The sequence below is a fragment of the Diplotaxodon limnothrissa genome, linkage group LG14, assembly GCF_057381915.1.
Source record: "Diplotaxodon limnothrissa isolate DT_005_m linkage group LG14, D_limnothrissa_male_GT1.1, whole genome shotgun sequence".
In the NCBI taxonomy this organism is placed as follows: Eukaryota; Metazoa; Chordata; class Actinopteri; order Cichliformes; family Cichlidae; genus Diplotaxodon; species Diplotaxodon limnothrissa.
In genome coordinates this window covers 38,820,114-38,841,170 of record NC_140609.1, presented here as the reverse complement: position 1 = coordinate 38,841,170, position 21,057 = coordinate 38,820,114, and the positions used below count along the sequence as shown (strand labels likewise).

Below are 21,057 nucleotides of genomic sequence, written 5' to 3'. Positions count from 1 at the left end.
TCACCCTCTCTGCCTTCATGTGGTTTAAACGGGGAGGGACGGGGGTTAGGATTATGGGGGGGCACAAGCTAATCTGATACTTATGCTAATTTTTGTTTATTTTATTATAATTTTTCTTCTTCTTGCCGGGCGGGGGTCCAGGCCGTGTGGGGGGGGGGGGGTTTGATGTGGCGACTGGCAAGTTTATGTATTAGATCCTGGAGAGATTTATGCTGCGGGGTCAAGGGTCAGAAGGGTGGGATGGAGGGGCGGGGGAGTTGACCAACCACAGATAAAATGACCTATTCACCCATAATTCCCACGTTGCTGGATAAGGTGACCTGTCTAACCTCAGCTCTTTTCCTCTTCCTGTCTGCGTTTCTTTTTTTCCCCTCTTTTTTTCCCCTCTTTTTTTTTTTTTCTTTCTCATTCGTTTTCTGGACCAGGTGGGTGGTGGGAGGTGGGGGTGGGCGGGGCTTAGCGCTGTACATACTTATTTTTTCAGTCTGAAGAATGACACACACAGAGTCCCAGCCGTTGAGAGTAATCAACCGCAGGCCTTTCAGTAGGGCAAAGTAGACATTTATTATTAAAAAGATAATAAAGAAAATGAAACAAGAAAACAGAGAAATTTAAAAGCAGTTTCACCAGTGGATAGGTTTGAGCTTCCAGAAGTCTTTTCTTCAGGTTTTACTTTTTAATTTTGGCCAAACTAACCATGGAAAAGTTGACCTAAAGGCCTTCTCCTGTATAAAATCCATGATGAGCAACAGCATAATAATTACAAATATCTGCTTCTGTGAAATTATTCCTCTGTTAGGCATCGGGTGCTTGTTTAAGTACGAAAACCTCACATTTATATAAAAGTTTATACTGTATTACTCAAAGTTAGTCGAGTTTCATCTACCTGGCATACATACGCGGGATGTCACTGATCCGTTTGATTGGCCGAATGAAGGTTCGTGAGGGGGAAGGTGAAAGTATTTAATAGATAAGCGTGCCTGTTGGTGGCTACAGCCCTGTTCCCTCCTCTATCTCTCTCCCCCTCACTTTCTCCCCCCTCCTTCCCCTCACTTGTTTCTGAAGAGAAGTACAAAAAATCACTGCTAAGGAAGGAGGGAGGGGAACGTTTGGGGAGTCTCTGTGTAAACATTCCATTGTACGCAAAACGAAGAAAAACTTTTTAAAAAAAGGAAAATTGTTATGTAAAAGAACTATGCAATCATATTGTGCGCTCAATATCTGGGGAAAGCTGTGGTCATCAAACCAGGTCCCGCCTGAGTTTCCTGTCAAAATTAAACGGAGGACAAGTGATTTCTCCCGTCTTCGTGGGAGAGGAGGGGGAGATGACGGGAAGGACGCGGGAAGAGAAGACTCGGACCAAAAGCTTGTTTCTCTTCATTCTTTTTTTCCCTGCGAGGTTGTAAAGAAATGAACTCTGGAATTGTGATTTTGTTTCTTTTTTTTTTTTTTTCCTTTTTTGTACTCTTTAATATCAAACCTTATCTGCTGTACTGGAAACTGCAACGCCTTCTGTCTCTAATGATAAGTGAGTTTCACAAAGCACACATAAAAAGTTTCCTTACAAAAATACCTGCGACTGCCTTCATGCCTCGTTCTTGTGCGTGTCTGTGTTTTTAAACTTGAGCTACAAAAGAGCAGATTTTCTCTTTAACTGTAAAAAGGAAACAAATCTCCAGCTTTGTACTTTGTGATAATCTTTGGTTTGTTGTAACGTTACCAAAGTCATTTAGGCAAATGTAAACAAACTAAAATGGGTCTTCAGTAACATCTTTTACACTCAGAGTGATTAAGGCATGCTGTGGTTACTGCAGCAGTTTTTGTTTGCTGACCAATCTGAAGGAAACATCATCATCCAGCACAATTGGGCTTATCCAGGTGACTTTCTTCAAGTCCACAGGAAATGTCCACTTAACCCTCAAAATGACCGTGATAAGTTAGCCAGTGGGATTGTTTGAGCGTTCATGAATTACTGAGAACCTGGAGTCAATGCAAAAGACTGCAGAGGTGGAACATTTAAATCACATTAAAGCTTGTAATTACAAAATAAACCCCGAATTTCACATGTACATTAACTTCCCATTATCCTCACCAAGAGGCCAATAAAAATACAAAGCTCTGAAAGTTGAAGACTAAAACATTCATGATAGTATACACGTCATAAAGCTCTCATAAATGCATTACTCTGCATGTGCTGACTCTGCAGAGAGAATATTTAACGAGAGATGATATGAAAGTAACAGAACGCCAGAGAGCCACACTGCTAGGTGGTGAGAATTACAATAAAATACAAATTATAGTCATGCGTGCAGTTTAGGACACGTGAAGTGCTATTACATGATTCCCAGCCAAGTTCAGCCAAGCAGCCAGTGAGGCTTTCTAATATAAATACGGAGTTGATACCATTTGAGTCATGCTCGGCCTGCACAGAGATTTTTGTGGGCTAAAGGAAATATTGGTACACTTCATCCTCTGTGCCAGTAGCACTCACTGAAGGGAGACAAATGAAAAGAAAAAGAAACCCACAGCACACAGGCATGGAGCTGCATTCTTCCAAAACACCAGTAACTTGGTGTTTTGGGTGCTGAGAGCACAATTTAACATGTCTGTGCGCAATCTATCGTAGGTGTTCAGACAGGTAAGAGAACAGATCATGGGATAAAGGAGATCACGCAGAAACTGATTTTATATAGTTGTTTCATGAAACAATCTTTGTTCTTCTTAAAGTTCAATGATCCATGATTGTGTTACTATTTTTAACATTTTCACTTAGGAAGTTTTTTTTTCTTCCCCTGCTTGTGATGTTTTTCCATTTAGTGAATTCCTCCAATTTCAAATTCATAACTATCTTTATACTTGATGTTAGAAGTGCAAATTTTTTTACTGCCTCCAAAAGATGAAAATCTGATCAAGTAAAAAAAGTAATAAAATCACTTAATTTAAAGTAGTACCGATCACAAGCTACTTGTTTATTTTAAATAAACGCATTCACGCAGCATCTCCATATTTGTCCCAATCAGTGCACTGAAACACGGGCGTGTGCGGAGGGGAAACGGGGCGACACCTTTCAATACTTTAAGCATATATATTGATGCTAAATCTTTTGTACCAGGAGGATATACAGGATTGTAAGTTAACTTGGGAAGAAATCTTTCTTTCACCGCTTTGTAGACCACTCTACCATTTCAATAATACATCTGTATGAGGGCACAGGGCTACACGGGAGCTTGAGAATCATACATAGCGCAAAAGTTTCTAATAAAATCTTTTAATCTAATTTAATTTTAATTTATTCATTTTAAATGCTGAAAATACCCCAGACCCCTTAACTTTAGAGGGGGCTTTGGGTTTTTCCTTTACTTTGTCTCTCCTTCGTGCACACAGATGTTCATGCAGTTGTAAAAATAAACACATTTTTCTTTTGTTTATTTGAGTCTAAATTGCTTTCTTGAGCTTTCAGAAGTGGCTCCAGGTGTTGTGAGAGAGACTGGACTGGATTTACAAGCGTGTAAGTTTGAGAGCTTTGTGCTTCACCCTTTGGATTGCGTTAGCGTTTTTGGCACGAGGAGAGCGGAAATGGGCAGTACACTTTGGGAAGCAGAGGGTCTCATGTGCGCGTGCTGAGCCACACTCCTCGGAGGAGCTCGCGACCACTTCGCAGCAGCATGAGGACGTGAGCAGGTCGGAAGGAGCGGCTCCTGAGTCCCGACGTGCCTCTTCTCTTCCTCCTCGATCACGCCAGCGCGCTCAAACTGTGGCCGGCCTCAGCTCTGAAACCTCTGCACACCAGAGAGCCAGCGGCGCGCGGCCGCTCCGCGTGTGCTCCTCCGTGGCAGCAATGATGCTCGCGCTCACCTTCACCTGCCGCGCGCTGCTCCTCTTCTTGCTCTCGGAGTCGGTTCAGACCGACAAGACGGCGGTAAGACCCGAACTCTCATTTCTCTGGCAGTTCTGTAACAGCAGCGGTGCAGGCGCAAACATGTCTGGAAAAATAAGGTTTCGCTTTATCGAAGCGCGTTCACGGGTCACTCTAACGTTCCTGATTGGACACAGCGGTTAATGCGTTACTGGACTAATGGACCTGACCACAGTTATAATAATGTGTTGTTCTGTTCTGCTTAGACTTTCCTGTACATTCGTGTCTGTCTTGTCTTCGATCCTCAAACTAGTAACTGTAACCTAGTTTAGAATAAGTGGGTTAGTTTACTTAACTTTGTTAAACTTTTACACATTTGGACAAAAACAGTTTCCCGTAAACAGAAACAAAATCTAAAGGTGTATTTTTTGAGAGTATTTTTTATTTTGAGTATTTTTGAGAAAAATTAACCAAAACTGCAGTAACGTTATGTCTGTCTAAGAGCTACCAAAGTGAGTTGTATCACATAAACAACACACGTTAAAGATGAAAAGTGAACAAAACTAGCCGCACAGCAGGATTTCATGTGATGTTATGATACAGTCAGATCCCGCAGATTTTAAATAGGATCTAAAGAGGAAAATGTATAAATTTATAATTGATGCACATTTAAGCAGATCACTTCCACCTTACAAGACTCACAAAGTAACCTTATATTAGACAGAATTATCTGCTCTTCACAGGTGAATGCAAAGGACAGAAAACAGATCAAGTGCAGTCATATAAATATCTTTCAATCATAATCAATGACATACTCAATTTTCATGAGAATTGCAAATCGGTCTGCAAAAAGGTCGCCGCGCCTTTACAGCCTCAGGAAACTCGATCATTTTCACACTGACTGAACAATTTGAATTTTCTTTTATCGTTCTTATATTCAGTCTGCTTTATCTTTTTGCTTGGTGGCATGGTTCGGTCAGACCTGAATCGGATAGTGAGATGCTCCAGTCGTCTGATAGGCGAGTCACAGCCCTGTTTAGCCTCCCTGTACTCTAAACGGGTACGACAGATGGCTTTATCAATTCTGAATAATGGTTCCCATCTTCTACGGGGTGAATTTTTCTTTTTAAATTAAAGAAAAAGTTTCTTTTATCTTTTATACTTACCAAATATGTGTCTATCAGGTTTAAATAGGTGTGTGTGTTAGTGAAGGGCTGCCAAATGCTATCATATATCAAGAAAATTTGCCTACGGGTATAAATAAAGTAACCTTGAAGGAGGGCAGGACAGCAGATCATGTCCATGATGCACACTTTATTAGCTACACCAGGCTAGTACTGGGTTTGGTCCATATTGACATGGCACAGTGAGCTTGTTGTCATGTTCAAGAAACCTGTGTTTTATGGCATGGTGTGTTATCCTTAAGTAGCTGTCAGAAGATTTTATCTGGTCGTAAATGGATGGAAATGGTCAGCAGCAACACTCAGGTAGCACTAAGGACCCTGAAGTGTGCCGTGAAAACATCCCCCACACCATTACACCTTTGCCACCAGCCTGAACTATTGATATGAAGCAGCTTTCCTTTTGTTTATTGTTGACCCTACCATCTGAATGTTGCAGTAGAAATTGAGACCCAACAGATCAGATGACATTTTCCAGTCTTCTGTTCTTCTGGAGAGTTTTCTGTTCTTAGCTGGCAGGAGTGACGTCTGCTGCTTTAAGGTCCGATGTACTGAGTCTTCAGAGCTGCTCTTCTGCACACCTTGATTGTAACGACTGGGTGACTTTGAGTTACTGTTGATCTGAGCTTCCTATCAGCTCAGATCGCTCTGATCATTCTCCTCAAACGTCTGTCTTCAAAAAAGTGCATCACTGGATGTTTTCTCTTTTTTGGATGATTCTTGTTCATGTTTGTTCCTTTTGTGAAAGGTCTGTGAAATTAATTCATCATCAGGTGGAAAAACAGTCATTATTTCAGATATGTTTGTAAGGTACCGGTAGTTACTCAGTATCTAACCCGGACTCTGGCCTAAAAACCTTTAAAGTCAAAAGTTTATCAAGGTAATAGGTACAAGCCATTTTTAAAAACGTGCATTTATGAGGCATTTAATAGGCCATTACATTTGATATGAAAGAGGATTGACTATATTCCATAAAAGTTGTTGGCGAGCTTCTTGGAAAATTGCAGGTCTTGGGTGGAACAATAGTATTAAAGACTTTAGTTTTATTGCTTTTGAACTACTAGCCTTGAGTTTTATTCACATTTGTATGTTTCATGCAGATACCAACAACCGTAAGATTTAGTTTGATTTGTTGGACTTTAACAGAAAATATCTGCATGTATACTCACAAATTAGCTGCTTTTGTGAAAGAGTATCATTCCTCTAAAGTGTAAAGGTTAGTTTTCTCAAAGAAAAGTAAACCAAAGTCGACCCCTTTACACCAAAATTCTACCCAAGCTTAAATCTTCCAGGAGGACCAAGTTAAAAAAACACAAACGGAGCTGCAGCGGCAACAGCGCTTTTAGTGTGGGTAAGAAAAAAAATCTTGCAGCTGCTAAATGTTAAAAAGTGTTTTATCTGTGTAATTGAGTATTACTGTTCAGGGACTGGCCACTAACAGCAATGCCACAGTGGGTCTAAACTGTCTGGTTTTATCATCTTCATAATCACTTTAGTCAAAGCGAGCAGTCGTGACACGGCCTCAGAGGAGCGTTTGTATTATTCTCTTTATTCTGGCCCACACGATGTTTATATTCAGCACAAAGACATTCATTAATCGGGTTGATTTAGTAGTTGTCCAGGGTTTGTGAGAGCTCCCTGGAGAGCAGGAGGGTAGGACCAGCCAGCAGGACCACAACACACACACACACACTGCACTGCGCTGCCAGGCAAATATTTAAGCTGCTACTCATGGGAGATAGACAGGTGTGTGTGTGAGAGAGAGAGAATGAAAGACAGCCCCAGTAATCCTGCCATATATTTTACAGTGTGCTAGACAAATATCAGCTATACACTGTGAGTGCGTGTATAAATATTATAGAACATGAAATATGGCACGCTGACTAAAGTCACTGCACACTGCCAGAGGCACTCTGAATAGAAATACTTCAGTGCTAACATGGGGGGGGGGGTAAAAAACAGAGCAACAGTGTTACGTTCTTAAAAACTACTATTTGGAATAAAGAAATAATGCAAGAGGCCAGCTGGAAGTTTACCTGAAAATACCATTTCAATGTTTCTGACTACTGGTATTCCTTTTCAGCTCAGTACAATTCAGTTTTACTTATATAGACTCACACACCAGTCATTTAATACACCAGTATTGGAGAGAGAACCTCAGGAGATCTCCAGTGAGAAGCACTTTTCTATTTCAACTGGTTGAAAGTGGAGATAGAGAAGAAGTGCAGAGAGAGATTAAAAACAACAAACGGCTTCGTTTTCAGGAGTGAAATAAAAAACAGATTGGCACTGATGGCCTCTTTCCAGATGTGCAAACTGCCAATTCCATGCACGCCTTTTAAACCGAGCACTGATAACGAGCCACATGATCCCTCTTCTCTTTGGGCCAGAGGACACGGTGTCCATGTGTAGCAGATGTGAAATGGTCGACTGCGTTGTGACAACAGACACGGACTGGCTGGAAACAGGGTTTATTCCTATAAAACAGAGTGCAGCAGCAAAATCAGTGTCACACAGCGGCAGCAGGCTTCTCCTCACCCAGTGTGGAGTCCGTACAGCTCTGCTTGCATCATATAAAAGAAAATACAACTTATCAAAATAATAATTTTCACAACCGCCACTTCAAAATCAAATATTACAGTGGGGTAAAACAGAGACAATTATGGAATCCCTAACAATAACGTATAACATTCAAATTCCCATTAAAATAGGTCAATTGCATAATACATATTCAAACAACTTTTTAACTCTTCCCAACATGGCTGAAGATACTGCTCAGAGCACAGCCTCGGGACATGAGCTCATTATACACATAAAACAAAAACTACACATTTACACATACCTATAAAACAGAGTGCAGCAGCAAAATCAGTGTCACACAGCGGCAGCAGGCTTCTCCTCACCCTGTTTAACACAAGTCAGTTCCACACAAACGGATGATACAACAGATAAAGCGCAGTTCCAAATATCATTTTTCTCACTCAAAGCGATTGAAAACACTTTGAGAGCTTTTAACCCTAGGAGCCAATACTTAACAAAGACAAATACACCGAATTTATATGGATAATTTAGTACAGGGAGAAGAGCTACAGAAAGCGTGCCTCACCAGTGTGGAGTCCGTACAGCTCTGGCTAGGAAACCCCACACCCGCAATGTGGCCGCAGGTGGCGTTACACTGATTAATGTCCCACTTCAACAATGACACACGGGACCTCAGTTCCACAAAAAATAAAGTTCACACAATAAAAAAGTATAACCTATGTACAATACAGTTTTGAGAATGTTCACAATTCGTACATTATATCTCAGCTACATACTCCCCCCTGAACTTCTCAAAACCCGTTAGGTAAGGGTGAGCAACTGAGCGTCACATATAACATTTCGTAACTGTCAATGATCTGGAAATTCACTACCCGGTGATACGTGCAACAAATATGTTTCCCAACTCATGGGGAGAGTAAACAGAAGAAAGTTGGCCAGACCCCCTAATGTTTACTCGCAAGAGAAAGTGCCTTATACACTATCCTGAACAAACAACACGGTAACAGCTACTATATGATGAATAGTACTCTGAGCTGAAGACAATCTCAAAATAGGTGTTAACATCTGACATGAAAATCACCCAACATATAAAACAAGTAGCCCTCACAGAAACAAGTTCTTGGCAAAGCTGCTCACTACATTGCCTGTTTGTAGGTTTCTTTGCTTCATTAACCTATTCACAGGCTTCACTATTCGACCCACTCTCGTCCTGATCTGGCCTGCTGCATTACTTGGGGGTACACCACCATGCTTCACGAGGCTCCCAACCTCGCTGACTGGCTGACTTTCAGGGTAACTGATACTTGGTAGTGTTCCCTCCTCAACTGGGGTAGTGCAAGCCCTGCTGTTGTTGTCATCATCTACTTCAGGGTAAGCAGCTACTTCACTACTGGCACTGTCACTGTCCTGATGCTCCTCATCATCCAACTGCGCACAGACACTGTCTCCAATACTGTCACACTCTTGGGGTCCTCTAGGAGCCGGGACACAGTCATCCGTCATCTGAGCCACCCAACGGGCTGTGCGTTCAGTACAATCGTCCTCAGGATCAGCGACAGGGGATTCTCCATCAGATTGACTCTGCTCCTGGCCGAGTTCTGATTCACTGGCAAAAGACATCTCTGGTTCGCCCTCGGACTCTATGGGCAGGAAATTAGCCTGCAAAAGCAAGTTCCTATGGACAACTTTCTCCTGTCCACTCTTGACGTTCCTGATGCGATACGTGTGGCATGTGGGGTTCTTGGAGATCACAGTGTAGATGGTCGACTCCCACCTATCAGCTAACTTCCTACGACCCCGTTCGCCCTTGTTTGCCAAAAGGACACGATCTCCTTCCTCAATGTCAACACCTTTCTGCTTTTTGTTGTACAGGTCTGCTTGACGCTGCTGACTAGCTCCGGTGTTAGTCTGGGCCAATGCGAGTGCTTCTCTGAGGTCATTTCTCATCCTTTTTACATAACTGTCATAGTCTGTTACATCATTGTCCCTTGCAACATTGTGAAACATGACATCCACTGGTAACCTGGGGATACGCCCGTACATTAGGAAGAACGGTGCGTAACCAGTGGACTCATGAGCGGTGCAGTTGTAGACAAAGGTCAATGTCTGCAACATCTGAGGCCACTTGTGCTTCTCCCTCGGAGGTAGGGCTCTGATCATATTTCCCAAGGTCCTGTTAAACCTTTCGGTGTGACCGTTACCCATAGGGTGGTAAGGTGTCGTTCTTGACTTCTGCACCCCGGCCACTTGCAGCAGCTCTTGGATCAACTCACTCTCAAAATTGGCGCCCTGGTCTGAATGGATCCTTTGAGGGAAGCCATAGACACAGAAATATCTGTCCCACAACTGGCGCGCAACTTGTTTTGCCGTCTGATCTGAGCACTGGAAAGCATGGGCCATCTTGGTGAAATGGTCAGTCACTACTAGAACATCCACACTCTTGCCCCTGTGATCCTCTGCGGACCAGAAGTCTATGCAGACGAGCTCAAGAGGACCGGTAGTTTTAATGCTTTCAAGAGGAGCCCTCCCCTCAGGCTCGAGTGTTTTGCTGACAACACAACGTTTACAGCACTTGACATGCTCGCGAATGTCATGCTCCATGTTGATCCAGAAAAATCTCTGCCTGGCTAGGTACAGAGTTCTGCTTTGGCCCTGATGGCCAGCATCATCATGGACACCTGACAGGACTTGACTGATTAATGTGGATGGGGTCACGTACTGATGGCGCTTTTTGCCAGTGAGCAGGTCTTTGCTCACTCTGTACAGGATACCATCCAACACTTTCAACTTTTCCCACTGTTTCATCGTCTTTTGCGCTCTGTGCGACAGGTGAGCTCTTTCTCTACGTGATGGACGCCGACCACGTACGACGAACGGAATGACTTGAGACAGTGTCACATCTGCTCTCTGCTCCTCCTGTAGCTCCTGGAGCGAGAAGGCAGACAAGGTGTTCTGGCCTAGTGAGGGAAACCGATCTAGCTCTTGAGTCAACCAGGAGATTGCTCTCTGTTTTGAGCCTTGGTCCCACTCAGCGTGGCCTGCGAAGACTGCGGAAACTTCATCATTAGTCAGGGAACAACACCCTAGGCTCTCTGCAGGGGCCAAACACTCAACACTTTGGTGGTTGGCACTGAGCCTGAATGCATCCTGAACCGAGATTTCTTTGACCTGTTGCGACTCCTCTAACAGGGTTGCATAGGGTTCAGTCATGAGTCTCTGACTAACACGGTTGTGAACGAATGGCTGCCTGCTCAGTGCATCTGCAACGACATTTTTACTGCCAGGAATGTACTTGATGCTGAAGTCGTAGGGGGACAGCTTTGACACCCACCTCTGTTCACATGCATCAAGCTTGGGCTTCGTGAGAATATATGTTAGGGGGTTATTGTCTGTCCAGACGGTAAAGCTATGCCCCTTCAACCAGTGGCTGAATTTGTCACAGACAGACCACTTTAGCGCCAGAAACTCAAGGCGATGGGCGGGATAGTTTCTCTGTGCACGGGCGAGGGCCTTGCTGGCAAATGCAACGGGACGTGCTTTACTCTCGCCCTCTTGGACTTGTGACAGCACAGCACCCAAGCCGTCCTGTGAAGCGTCTGTCGACAAGATAAATGGTTTGTTGAAATCAGGGTGAGCAAGCACAACGGAGTCAAGGAGTGCAGCCTTCAAGCGTTCAAACGAGTCAACATGCTCCTTCTTCCAATCACTTGGGCTGAGCCTCCGGAAAGAAGCAGCACCTCGGGCATTTACTTTCTTTCCTTTAGGAGCGGCAGTCAGGGTAAAAAGGGGTCTGGCAATCTTAGAACAGTCCTGTATGAAGTGTTGGTAATACATTACCATACCCAGAAACGACTTTATCTTCTTCTGGGATGGCGTAACCCCGTCCTCCATCATGAGATCAGCCTCTGAGATAGCGGTGATCGCCTTAACCTTGTCAGGATCGGTCGAAACCCCGCCTTCAGTCACAACATGGCCCAGAAATCTCACACTCCTTCGGAGCAGATGACATTTTTTGGGGGCCAGCTTCAGTCCATGGGCACGTAGTCTGCTAAACACAATCTCCAACCTCCTGAGAGCCTCTGCTTCATTGGGTGCATAAACAAGCAGGTCGTCCAGGTAGCACACCAGGGTTAGGAAATTCTGGTCGCCAAATATGCCCATCATGAGACGCATGAAGCTCGCCGGGCTGTTGCACAGGCCTTGGGGGAGTCTGTTAAACTCGTAGAGCCCCATTGGTGTTGTGAAGGCCGTTAGCTTTTTGTCCTCCTCTGCCATCTCAATATTGTAGAAGCCAGAGGTGAGATCCATGGCACTGAAAATTGCGTTACCTCCCAGGGCTGCCAGACAGTCTGACTGGTGGGGCAAGGGATGGGCATCCTTGACTGTGCGTGCGTTCAACCAGCGGTAGTCCACGCATATTCTGAGATCTCCATTCTTCTTCCACACCAGTACCAGTGGGGACGCCCACTCACTGTTGGATTTGCGGATCAGCTCTCGCTCCTCCATCTCTGTGAGCACCTGTCGCAACTTGTGGTACTGCCCTGGAGGGACGCGCCGATAGGGAAGTCTGAACGGCCTGTCGTCAGACAGATGGATGCGATGGACAAAATCCTTTGCCAGTCCACAGTCCAGCTTACCCTTGGAAAAGACATCCTCATACCTGTGGATCAGTTGCAGTACCTGAGCCTTCCAGTGGTCTGAGACTTCACAAGAGTCGAGGTCTAGGTCCTCCAACCCCATCTTCTGCAAGCTGTCACGCAGGCTAGGGCAGGAGGGAGGGCTACTCTGTGCGTCGCTACACACTGTCTGGCTCTGGACCCTAAGGGTCTCACTTGGGTTTTGGTCAGAAGCCACTTCGAGATCTTCAACAGCTACACAAGCGGAAGCATCTGCTACCTTAGCGTTTCGTCTCAATGTGATAGGCTTATCACATGTGTTCAGGATTCGAACAGGGACCCACCTATCGCCACTCATAGAAACCACAGTTCTACAGACAATGACACCTTTTTTATGAGTTTGCGATTTTGGTGGTTCAACCAGAATGGCGCTGCCCTCGGAAAGGGGTGATGACGCTGGCAGTCTGCCCCATACAAGGTGCTCTTGCTTGGGGAGTAGAGTCACTGCCTGAGCTAGTTTGACAGTGCCAATGACATCTGGCATTTTGTCACCCCTCCACCGGTTAATGCCAGACAGCATATTCAGAAACTGCACTATTTCAGGCGCTTCTGCTGATTCGGGTTTGCTCAGGACTTGCCAGAAATGGGGGGACAGCCTGAAGTGTCTGAGGAGGTGTTTGATAACATTTGTCCCTAAAATCAACTGATCTTTCTGACCGGGGACCACTAGGGCAGGCACTCTGAACGTACAATCATACACTTCCATTTTCAACTCGCATATACTCTTGGGTTTAACCTGAACTCCACCACAGCCCACTAGCACAATGTCGGTACGAGTGTCGCTTAATTCCAATGCGACCCCAGCGCTCTTTAACTCTCGCTCCGCCTCTTCGCTCAAGGTACACGCCATGGAACCTGTATCAAGAAGGGCCTGCAAAGAGACTTTGTCATTCACCAATGCATTCGTGTAAAATAGGCTGTCTGCCTCATCAAGTCTTACTATATTCTGGGAAAGTACAACAGTACCAGGTGGGGCACACTTCAGGCTTTCTTTGTATACAGTCTGTATGTCATCACTGGGATTGAGGGTTTCACACTCTTCGCTCACACTGTCCCCTCTCAAGTGCAAGCACCCTAGTTTCCCTGGGGATTATTTTGCTGGGTAATGGGCTCAGCTGCTCTGGGGCAGTCTTTCCTCTGATGCCCAACCTCCAGGCAACCTAGACATCTCCTCTCTCTCATGCAGTGAGTGCGCGTGGAATGTGAGCTATTGCCACAAACCTGGCACGAAGGGAACCTGGCTGAGGCTAGAGGCTGTGGTCTAATTACGGGGTGGACAGGCTGGTTGGAGCGCTCTAACACCCTCTCCAGCATACTGAGCACGCGGTCTAGAGCACTTGGGTCTGAAGCGGCAGCTCCAGCAGCCTTACCCGGGCTGTCCTGGGAACATTTTACTGTACCTACTTGGGCATGGTTCAGTTCAAACTCAGGCGACTCGCTTGTGGTTGTCACAGTGGCCACGAGGAGGGGATGGGGTCTGGCAGAGCCCAGGCTCTTCTTTTTTGCATGACACTCTCTTTGGTGTTCATCAATGGCTTCCTGAACCTCCATTACTGTCCATTTACTGATGGGCTTACATTTGAAAACACAGGCGAGGCTGGGATCAGGACAATTTCTGATAAACATCATGGCTATCTCTGCCTCCATGTTCTCCATTTTGCCTCCCTGACGCTGTAAATGCTTGTCAGCTGCCTCAGCAGCGATATTAAGCCTCACCCAATAGTCTACTGGGGTCTCTTTTGCAACTGCTTGGGTGGCATAGAAGTCAGCCAGTGGTTGACAGGAGCCAGGACTATCACTAAAATAACGCCTGAGTATGGCATAGATGGTCTCAGGGTTGGTCACTACACCAGAACATGAGTTACTTTTCAAACCCACCTTAACAATGTTTTTAGCTCTGCCGAGGAGGTGGTTTAAGACTTCATCCACCTGCACGGCTCTAGACAACCCTCTCTTCTCTAAGTACACTTCCATCATGTCTATCCACTCATGAACAGAGTACTTATCCGCATCATCACCTCTGTACATAGGTGGGTCTTTGATATCTTGTCGGACCACTAAGTTCACTTTGGAGAGGTCGAGAGTGGTGTCAGGGCTCTTAACTTTGGGGGACTCGGCTGGAGCTGTCTGGTTTGGACCAAGTGGGACTTGACTGGATAGTAGCCGGCTAGCGATTGATTCACCTATCTGGGTTCCCAATTCACCAATGAGCTCACGTAGCTCTTTGTGTGTGCTGTCGTCGCTCAAAGCAGGGGTTGAGGACTGGCGCTCATGAGCTTTATTTCGAATAATGTCATCTGACTCTGCTGGCTCATCACGCGACATTATAGACCTGTCTCTCACTTCATCTGCCCCAGACAGTCTCCAACCTCTCCCAGCGACTGGCGTGAAAAGGTTAAAGGAGTCTTGGCCCCTACCAGCCATGTTGCTTACAGGAGGTTAGCAATAACTACAAAGGGGATCAGAAACAAAAGGAATACAAAAATACCTATCACTCAGAAAAATACAACACAAGTAAACACGGCTCAGTTAGACTCTAACAGGTGTAACTGGGAGAAATGCCTACTAACAGAACACTGGAAATTTTTTGCTGACCCACAGAATAATTTTACTTATATTACAGGTGTCGGAAGTGTTCAGCTCAACCTCAGCGATCGGCAGCGGCTGATCAGATGCATCCGGGTCACGGCACCACTTTTATGTAGCAGATGTGAAATGGTCGACTGCGTTGTGACAACAGACACGGACTGGCTGGAAACAGGGTTTATTCCTATAAAACAGAGTGCAGCAGCAAAATCAGTGTCACACAGCGGCAGCAGGCTTCTCCTCACCCAGTGTGGAGTCCGTACAGCTCTGCTTGCATCATATAAAAGAAAATACAACTTATCAAAATAATAATTTTCACAACCGCCACTTCAAAATCAAATATTACAGTGGGGTAAAACAGAGACAATTATGGAATCACTAACAATAACGTATAACATTCAAATTCCCATTAAAATAGGTCAATTGCATAATACATATTCAAACAACTTTTTAACTCTTCCCAACATGGCTGAAGATACTGCTCAGAGCACAGCCTCGGGACATGAGCTCATTATACACATAAAACAAAAACTACACATTTACACATACCTATAAAACAGAGTGCAGCAGCAAAATCAGTGTCACACAGCGGCAGCAGGCTTCTCCTCACCCTGTTTAACACAAGTCAGTTCCACACAAACGGATGATACAACAGATAAAGCGCAGTTCCAAATATCATTTTTCTCACTCAAAGCGATTGAAAACACTTTGAGAGCTTTTAACCCTAGGAGCCAATACTTAACAAAGACAAATACACCGAATTTATATGGATAATTTAGTACAGGGAGAAGAGCTACAGAAAGCGTGCCTCACCAGTGTGGAGTCCGTACAGCTCTGGCTAGGAAACCCCACACCCGCAATGTGGCCGCAGGTGGCGTTACACTGATTAATGTCCCACTTCAACAATGACACACGGGACCTCAGTTCCACAAAAAATAAAGTTCACACAATAAAAAAGTATAACCTATGTACAATACAGTTTTGAGAATGTTCACAATTCGTACATTATATCTCAGCTACACATGTTTCAAAAGAAAACAAAAACCTGTTTGATTATTCTGAACAGTTTTCCACTTTGCCTGAGTCCATTTGAAATGAGCTTTGGTCCAGCAGTGTTTCTGGATCATGTGCACGTACGGCTTCTTTGCACGGCAGAGCGCTACCCTGCATGTGTGGATGGAGAGGTGCACTGCAGATGATAAACATTCAAGCCTTCATAGTTTTACATTGGGAAGCAATGTTTTGAAATTGTTCCTCAATTTTTAGATGTGTTTTTTGTCGACTGGTCAATCTCTGTCCATGTTTACGTCTGAGAAACCCTGCCTCTCTGTGATGCTCTTTTTATAACCACTAATTTTACTGATGGGGTCATAATTAACCTAATTAGTTATAAAATGTCTCAGTTTAAACATTTGATATGCTTTTTATTTTTAGTCATGTTTATGAGATTTGCAGATCATTACATTTACATTTTACAAAGCGTCCAAACTTTTTTTGGAATTGGGGGGCTTGGGTCCTGGTTGGTGTGTTGCCGGGGTTGTGGGCGGGTGGGTGTATGGGGCCCCAGCCCTGGCACAGGGTGCTGCCAGTGCATCGAGCCACATGGGGGGCTCTTCAACTGGTGGGGGAGGCTGTTACATCTTGCAGAAGCTTTCCTCTCTTCAGGAACTCTCTCTGCAGGAGGGGGGAGATACAGGAGAGGTGGAGGAAGATCTCAGCCTGGGCGTCTATTGTCTTGTGTAGTCTGGAAGATGAGTGAATGACGGGGTGGGTGCAGTTTTCTATGTGGTGGGGTCGGGTGGGCTGTCCCGGGCTCTGGGGCCGGGCAGCGCTGCTGAACTGGGCCCCAGTCCGGATGGGCCTGGGCCCCCTTTCCCTGGTGGGTTGCGGAGTATGGGGGTGTCACTTGCCCCTCCCTTCCTTCCCTCCCTCCCCATCTCCAGCTGCCTCCCTCTTCCTGCTGCACCACAATCACCCACACATGCAGGGCCTTGGGGTAAAGGTGTGTCACCAGGGTGCAGGGGAGGCATCCCCCCCTCTGTCCCCTTCTGGCTTCTTGTGCCTCAATTTTATCCCACAACTTAGACATTCACATTACTCACACTCTCATTACACATACATATAGGATCTTGGGGGTGGGCACGCTACACGGAATCCAAAAGACCATCAGGGTGTACACCTCACCCCTGGCGTGGTTGCCCACCTCTCAATTTTAAATACACGTAGACATTGAGGGCTAGCAGGAGGGACCATGTGCTTACCTGCTGCTCTCTGGCAGGTAGCTCCATGCCCTCCTGGGGTTTAAATGCACCTTAGAACACACATGCATCAACACTACATATGAGCAGGCGGAGGGAGGTTTGGAGTCTTCACACACCCCCGTTCTCTGCAGCCTGTTGGAGCGGGGGGGCTAGGAGGAGGAGTTGGCCGTCCGATTGGGGTCTGGAATGTGGGGCCTCCCTGCTGCTGCGGAGTCGGGGCGGTCTGCTTCTCTCCACACCAGGGAAAAGGGTAACACCACCTGGGTCTGGGTGCAGTTTGCCCCTTCAGGGGCAAGGGTACCTACCCGGGGCTTAGAGTACGCTTGGGGAGTGTGATCGTGTGTACAGCGTCTCTTTGTGTCTGTCTCCACGTTGGTTGAGTGTGGAGTAAGTGCATATGAGAGCATGAGGGTGGGAATGGATGTTTGTATCTGTGTGTGCCTGTATGTCTGTGTCTATATGTCAGGTTGGGTATCAGACGCCACCTCTCTGGGGACACCTCAGGCCCTCCAAGGTTTGGAGTCCTATCTCCCCCCACCACTCCCCCTTCCAGTGGCAGACGCCCTCAGACATCGGTGCGTTGGTGGTTCTTTGTGTCCAGGGGTGGGCGTCCAGGTGCACACCGGCTCACTCCTGGTGGCTGCTTGTCGGGGCCTGGAGCCTGGGGCTCGCTTGGGCCCCTTCGGGGGTGGGGTGCCCTCGACGTCTCGGCCTGGGGCTCACGAGCACGTCACTGCAACCCCCCCCCCCCTGGCTTCTGCTCCCCGGCTGCTGAGTGAGCCCTCATCTGGGACTCTCCTCAGCTCTTTCCGGGACAGTGGCGCAGCTGCCCCTCTGTTGGTCTTCCTTGGTCTCTTGTGTTCTGGGGGCCTCTGGATGTCTGGAGTTTTGATCTCCTCCATACCTGCTTCATGTCCTGGAGGACGGGGCTGTGGCCCCCCCACACCCTCTAGCAGATCATTACATGAAGGAACCTTTTAAAAACAAGCGCGTCCATGCTCACAGGTGTACACACGGGTGATCACACACACAAACTACACCCTTTTTGGCTCCTACCTCAAAGCACACTGTGTTCTGTTGATCTTATGTGCTGCACAATAATGTTTAATATTTAGATCATCGTGATGTTGTTTATTATGTTGCTCTTTTTTTTTTCTTCTGCTTGTTTTCTCTTTTTTCTTTCTCAACAGGTGATCCAGGTGATTGATATATTTATTTTTTGTCTGCTTATTTTGTTGTTTTGTTTTTTGCCCTTTATCCCCGTTCCTCTTCTCTGCTGTTTTTCTTTCCCTCTTTCTTTTCCCCAGTCAAGTCTGTCCCGTATTTAGCAATTGAAAATAAAATAAACAATAAAAGGTGAATCAAATAGACCATTATGGCAAGGCTGGGATGGTCCATGTGGTAAAGTAAATCCGTTGGGCATCTTTCTTCGCCTTTAGACAATAATTCTGATGCAAAAGAGCCAAACGGGACAGGCAAAAGAAGAAAAAAAAAAAAGGAATTGGGGTTGTGATGTCTCAAGAAATCAAAAATGTCTCTTCCAGTTATAAAGAATTAAAACTACATTGTTAATAATAGCATCAATAAAATAACTTTTAACATTGTATATTGTTTTAGGTTTCCCACTGTTGCCTGAATGCATCGTCATAATAGAGTTTTAAAAAATATCTCTGCATTTGTAAAGCTTCTGTCTTCTTTCTGCTCGCTGTTTCCTGCTGGACTGGATAGAAGACTGTACCATAAAAACCCTGACAGTGTTTGACAGCAGCCTGGCCTCTGAGTGAGCCCCTGGCATGCTGTAAAATCCTGACAGAGGCTGTAGTTGTAGTTGGTGAATGATGAATGATGACAAGAAGTGATGTCCCTGCAGCTCAGGCTGGAAGATGCTGAACTTGACCCACAACATCTCCTGTGGGAGTCCAGCTGTCCCGTACCTCCTTCTGTTTTTTTTTTTGTTTTTTTTGTATTAGTGCTTTTTACGAGGGACATAATATCTTTATAAATAAGATCTCTATGTTGAGATAATGTGTTTGGATTTTACAGTATTAGGGCCATAACCAGATCCAAAAATTCACAAAGACATCAAAGGAAATTCGTACATAAACTAAACGGTCAAAGGTCTTTTACTTCTTAACGAGATGTCCTACACGATCACTGAACGAGAGTATGTGCAAGAAGAAAATTCTCCATTTTGGAATCAGTTTTATTAAAGTCTGCAGGGCGTCCTACTTGCAGAACTGTAATGAAAATGTAGTATGTTGCTTGACTATACATAATAAAAGCTAAACCAGTTTATGTTAACTTTTCGTGGACCAGATTGTATGAGAAAGCTGTGTAGGGCATTTAAAGCCAATAAATGATACGAAGCTGGACGGTGATGTTAGTCTCATCTCCCCGTGCAGCTGTGAGTCTGGAAACTGTAAAATAGCGAATGAGAATTTGGCTGGTGCTACAAATTCAGAGGCGTGTGGATATTCCGGTGTCTGATTGCTTTAATTCCCCCACCAGAGTCAGTCATTCATGTCCTCTGCTCTCATTGGTAGTTGCTTTAGGCAACTATTCCTCCTCACTGAAAGCAGCCAGTTGAGGTGGTTTGGGCGTGCCTCCTGGATGCCTGGGGAGATTTTTCAGGCAACTCTAGTTGGGAGGAAATCCCAGGATGGACCCACGACACGCTGGAGGGATTACATCTCTAAACTGGCTCAGTGTCCAGCGAGAAGAGCTAGAGGAGGTGACAGGGGAGAAGGTGTCTCACCTGATAAACAGCAGAAACTGGATGTATGGTTTGAAATATACAAAAGAGCTGGTCTCCTTCAGTCGCACCATATGTATGTGTAGCAGTGTGATGGTATGCTTCTTCTCAGGGAATGCATGAAGAAAACAAGGTGATGTTTGTGCACACACATCTGCACCTGAGATGTAAACATGTCATCATCATTCATCTGTGTGTGTTTGCCCTTTAATGACCTGCTGCATAAATGAAATTCAGACTTTTAAAAAAAAATGCTAAGCGAGTGATTCCCCACGACACAGGCAGTTTGTTCTGACGCTAAATCCCAGCTCGGGGTGTTAACAGGCCTTTCGTCAGCATCAGCTGCTCTCTCACGCCAAACATCACACGGCAAAGCTCAGGAGATGAGTTTTTCTGTTTTCCTACAGCCGCCACTCTGAGGAATCTGGAAGGTGCGAGGCAGGAGGAGACAGTGGCAGCTTGTTCTCACTTTCTCTGCTGCTCGCACACACTCAGGCTCGAGTTTACAAGGCCAGATACATTGATGCGAATCATTTTAACACTGAGGAGTCGTTGGTGTAGTTGTGCCTGACAGACAGGAAAGCCAGTCTACCAGCTAGACTCCTGCTCCACCCTTCAATCCTCTTGCACCTCCTCTAGGCTGCTTTTTCACTAATAAGTTTTTATTTTTTCTCTGTCCTCAAATTAATTTTTTTATTCCTTTCATAACTAAAAACATATTTTTTATTCATCATTTATTCCCTTGGCAGTGTTTTATTCATTTATTATTTTTTCTTAATTGCCTCTTTCTCTTCCAGGATGCATTCCTCTCATTCTTCCTTTTGTCCTCCATGTAAAATCCACGACTCACTCTGACCTCTTCTGAATCAGCTGATTGAGTTCGTAGCGTTCAATTTTTCAATTTTTTACCTTCATTTCTGAGTCACCGGCTGTTGAATTACTCAGGGACAATGCAAACATCACAAAGTACATTGTGGGTAAATGTCCAAGGATCATATCAACATGTGGAATTGGTGGCTGGCCTAAACACGTCACAGCATAATGTGCGTGAACAAATACCCCACAAATCTCAATGAACTGAAGCAACACCAACGAAGTGTGGACCCCTAATACCTAAATTATTACATTTGCAAAGCCACGTCATAACAGTCTGCATAAAACCAGCAAATGATTGACATGTTTGCTCACTAAAATAACTTAATTG

At 45.2% G+C, this 21,057-nt stretch overlaps 1 protein-coding gene across 1 annotated transcript in view; it reads left to right on the top strand.

Moving 5' to 3' along the window:
* The first annotated feature begins 3,602 nt into the window (after positions 1-3,602).
* LOC146619467 (SPARC-related modular calcium-binding protein 1-like) overlaps positions 3,603-21,057 on the top strand; it is a 31,800-nt gene continuing 14,345 nt past the window's right edge. The window contains exon 1 of the mRNA XM_085370665.1: positions 3,603-3,919. Coding sequence (XP_085226791.1) covers positions 3,839-3,919 — 81 coding nt within the window. The 5' untranslated portion in view covers positions 3,603-3,838. The remainder of the gene's footprint in view (positions 3,920-21,057) is intronic.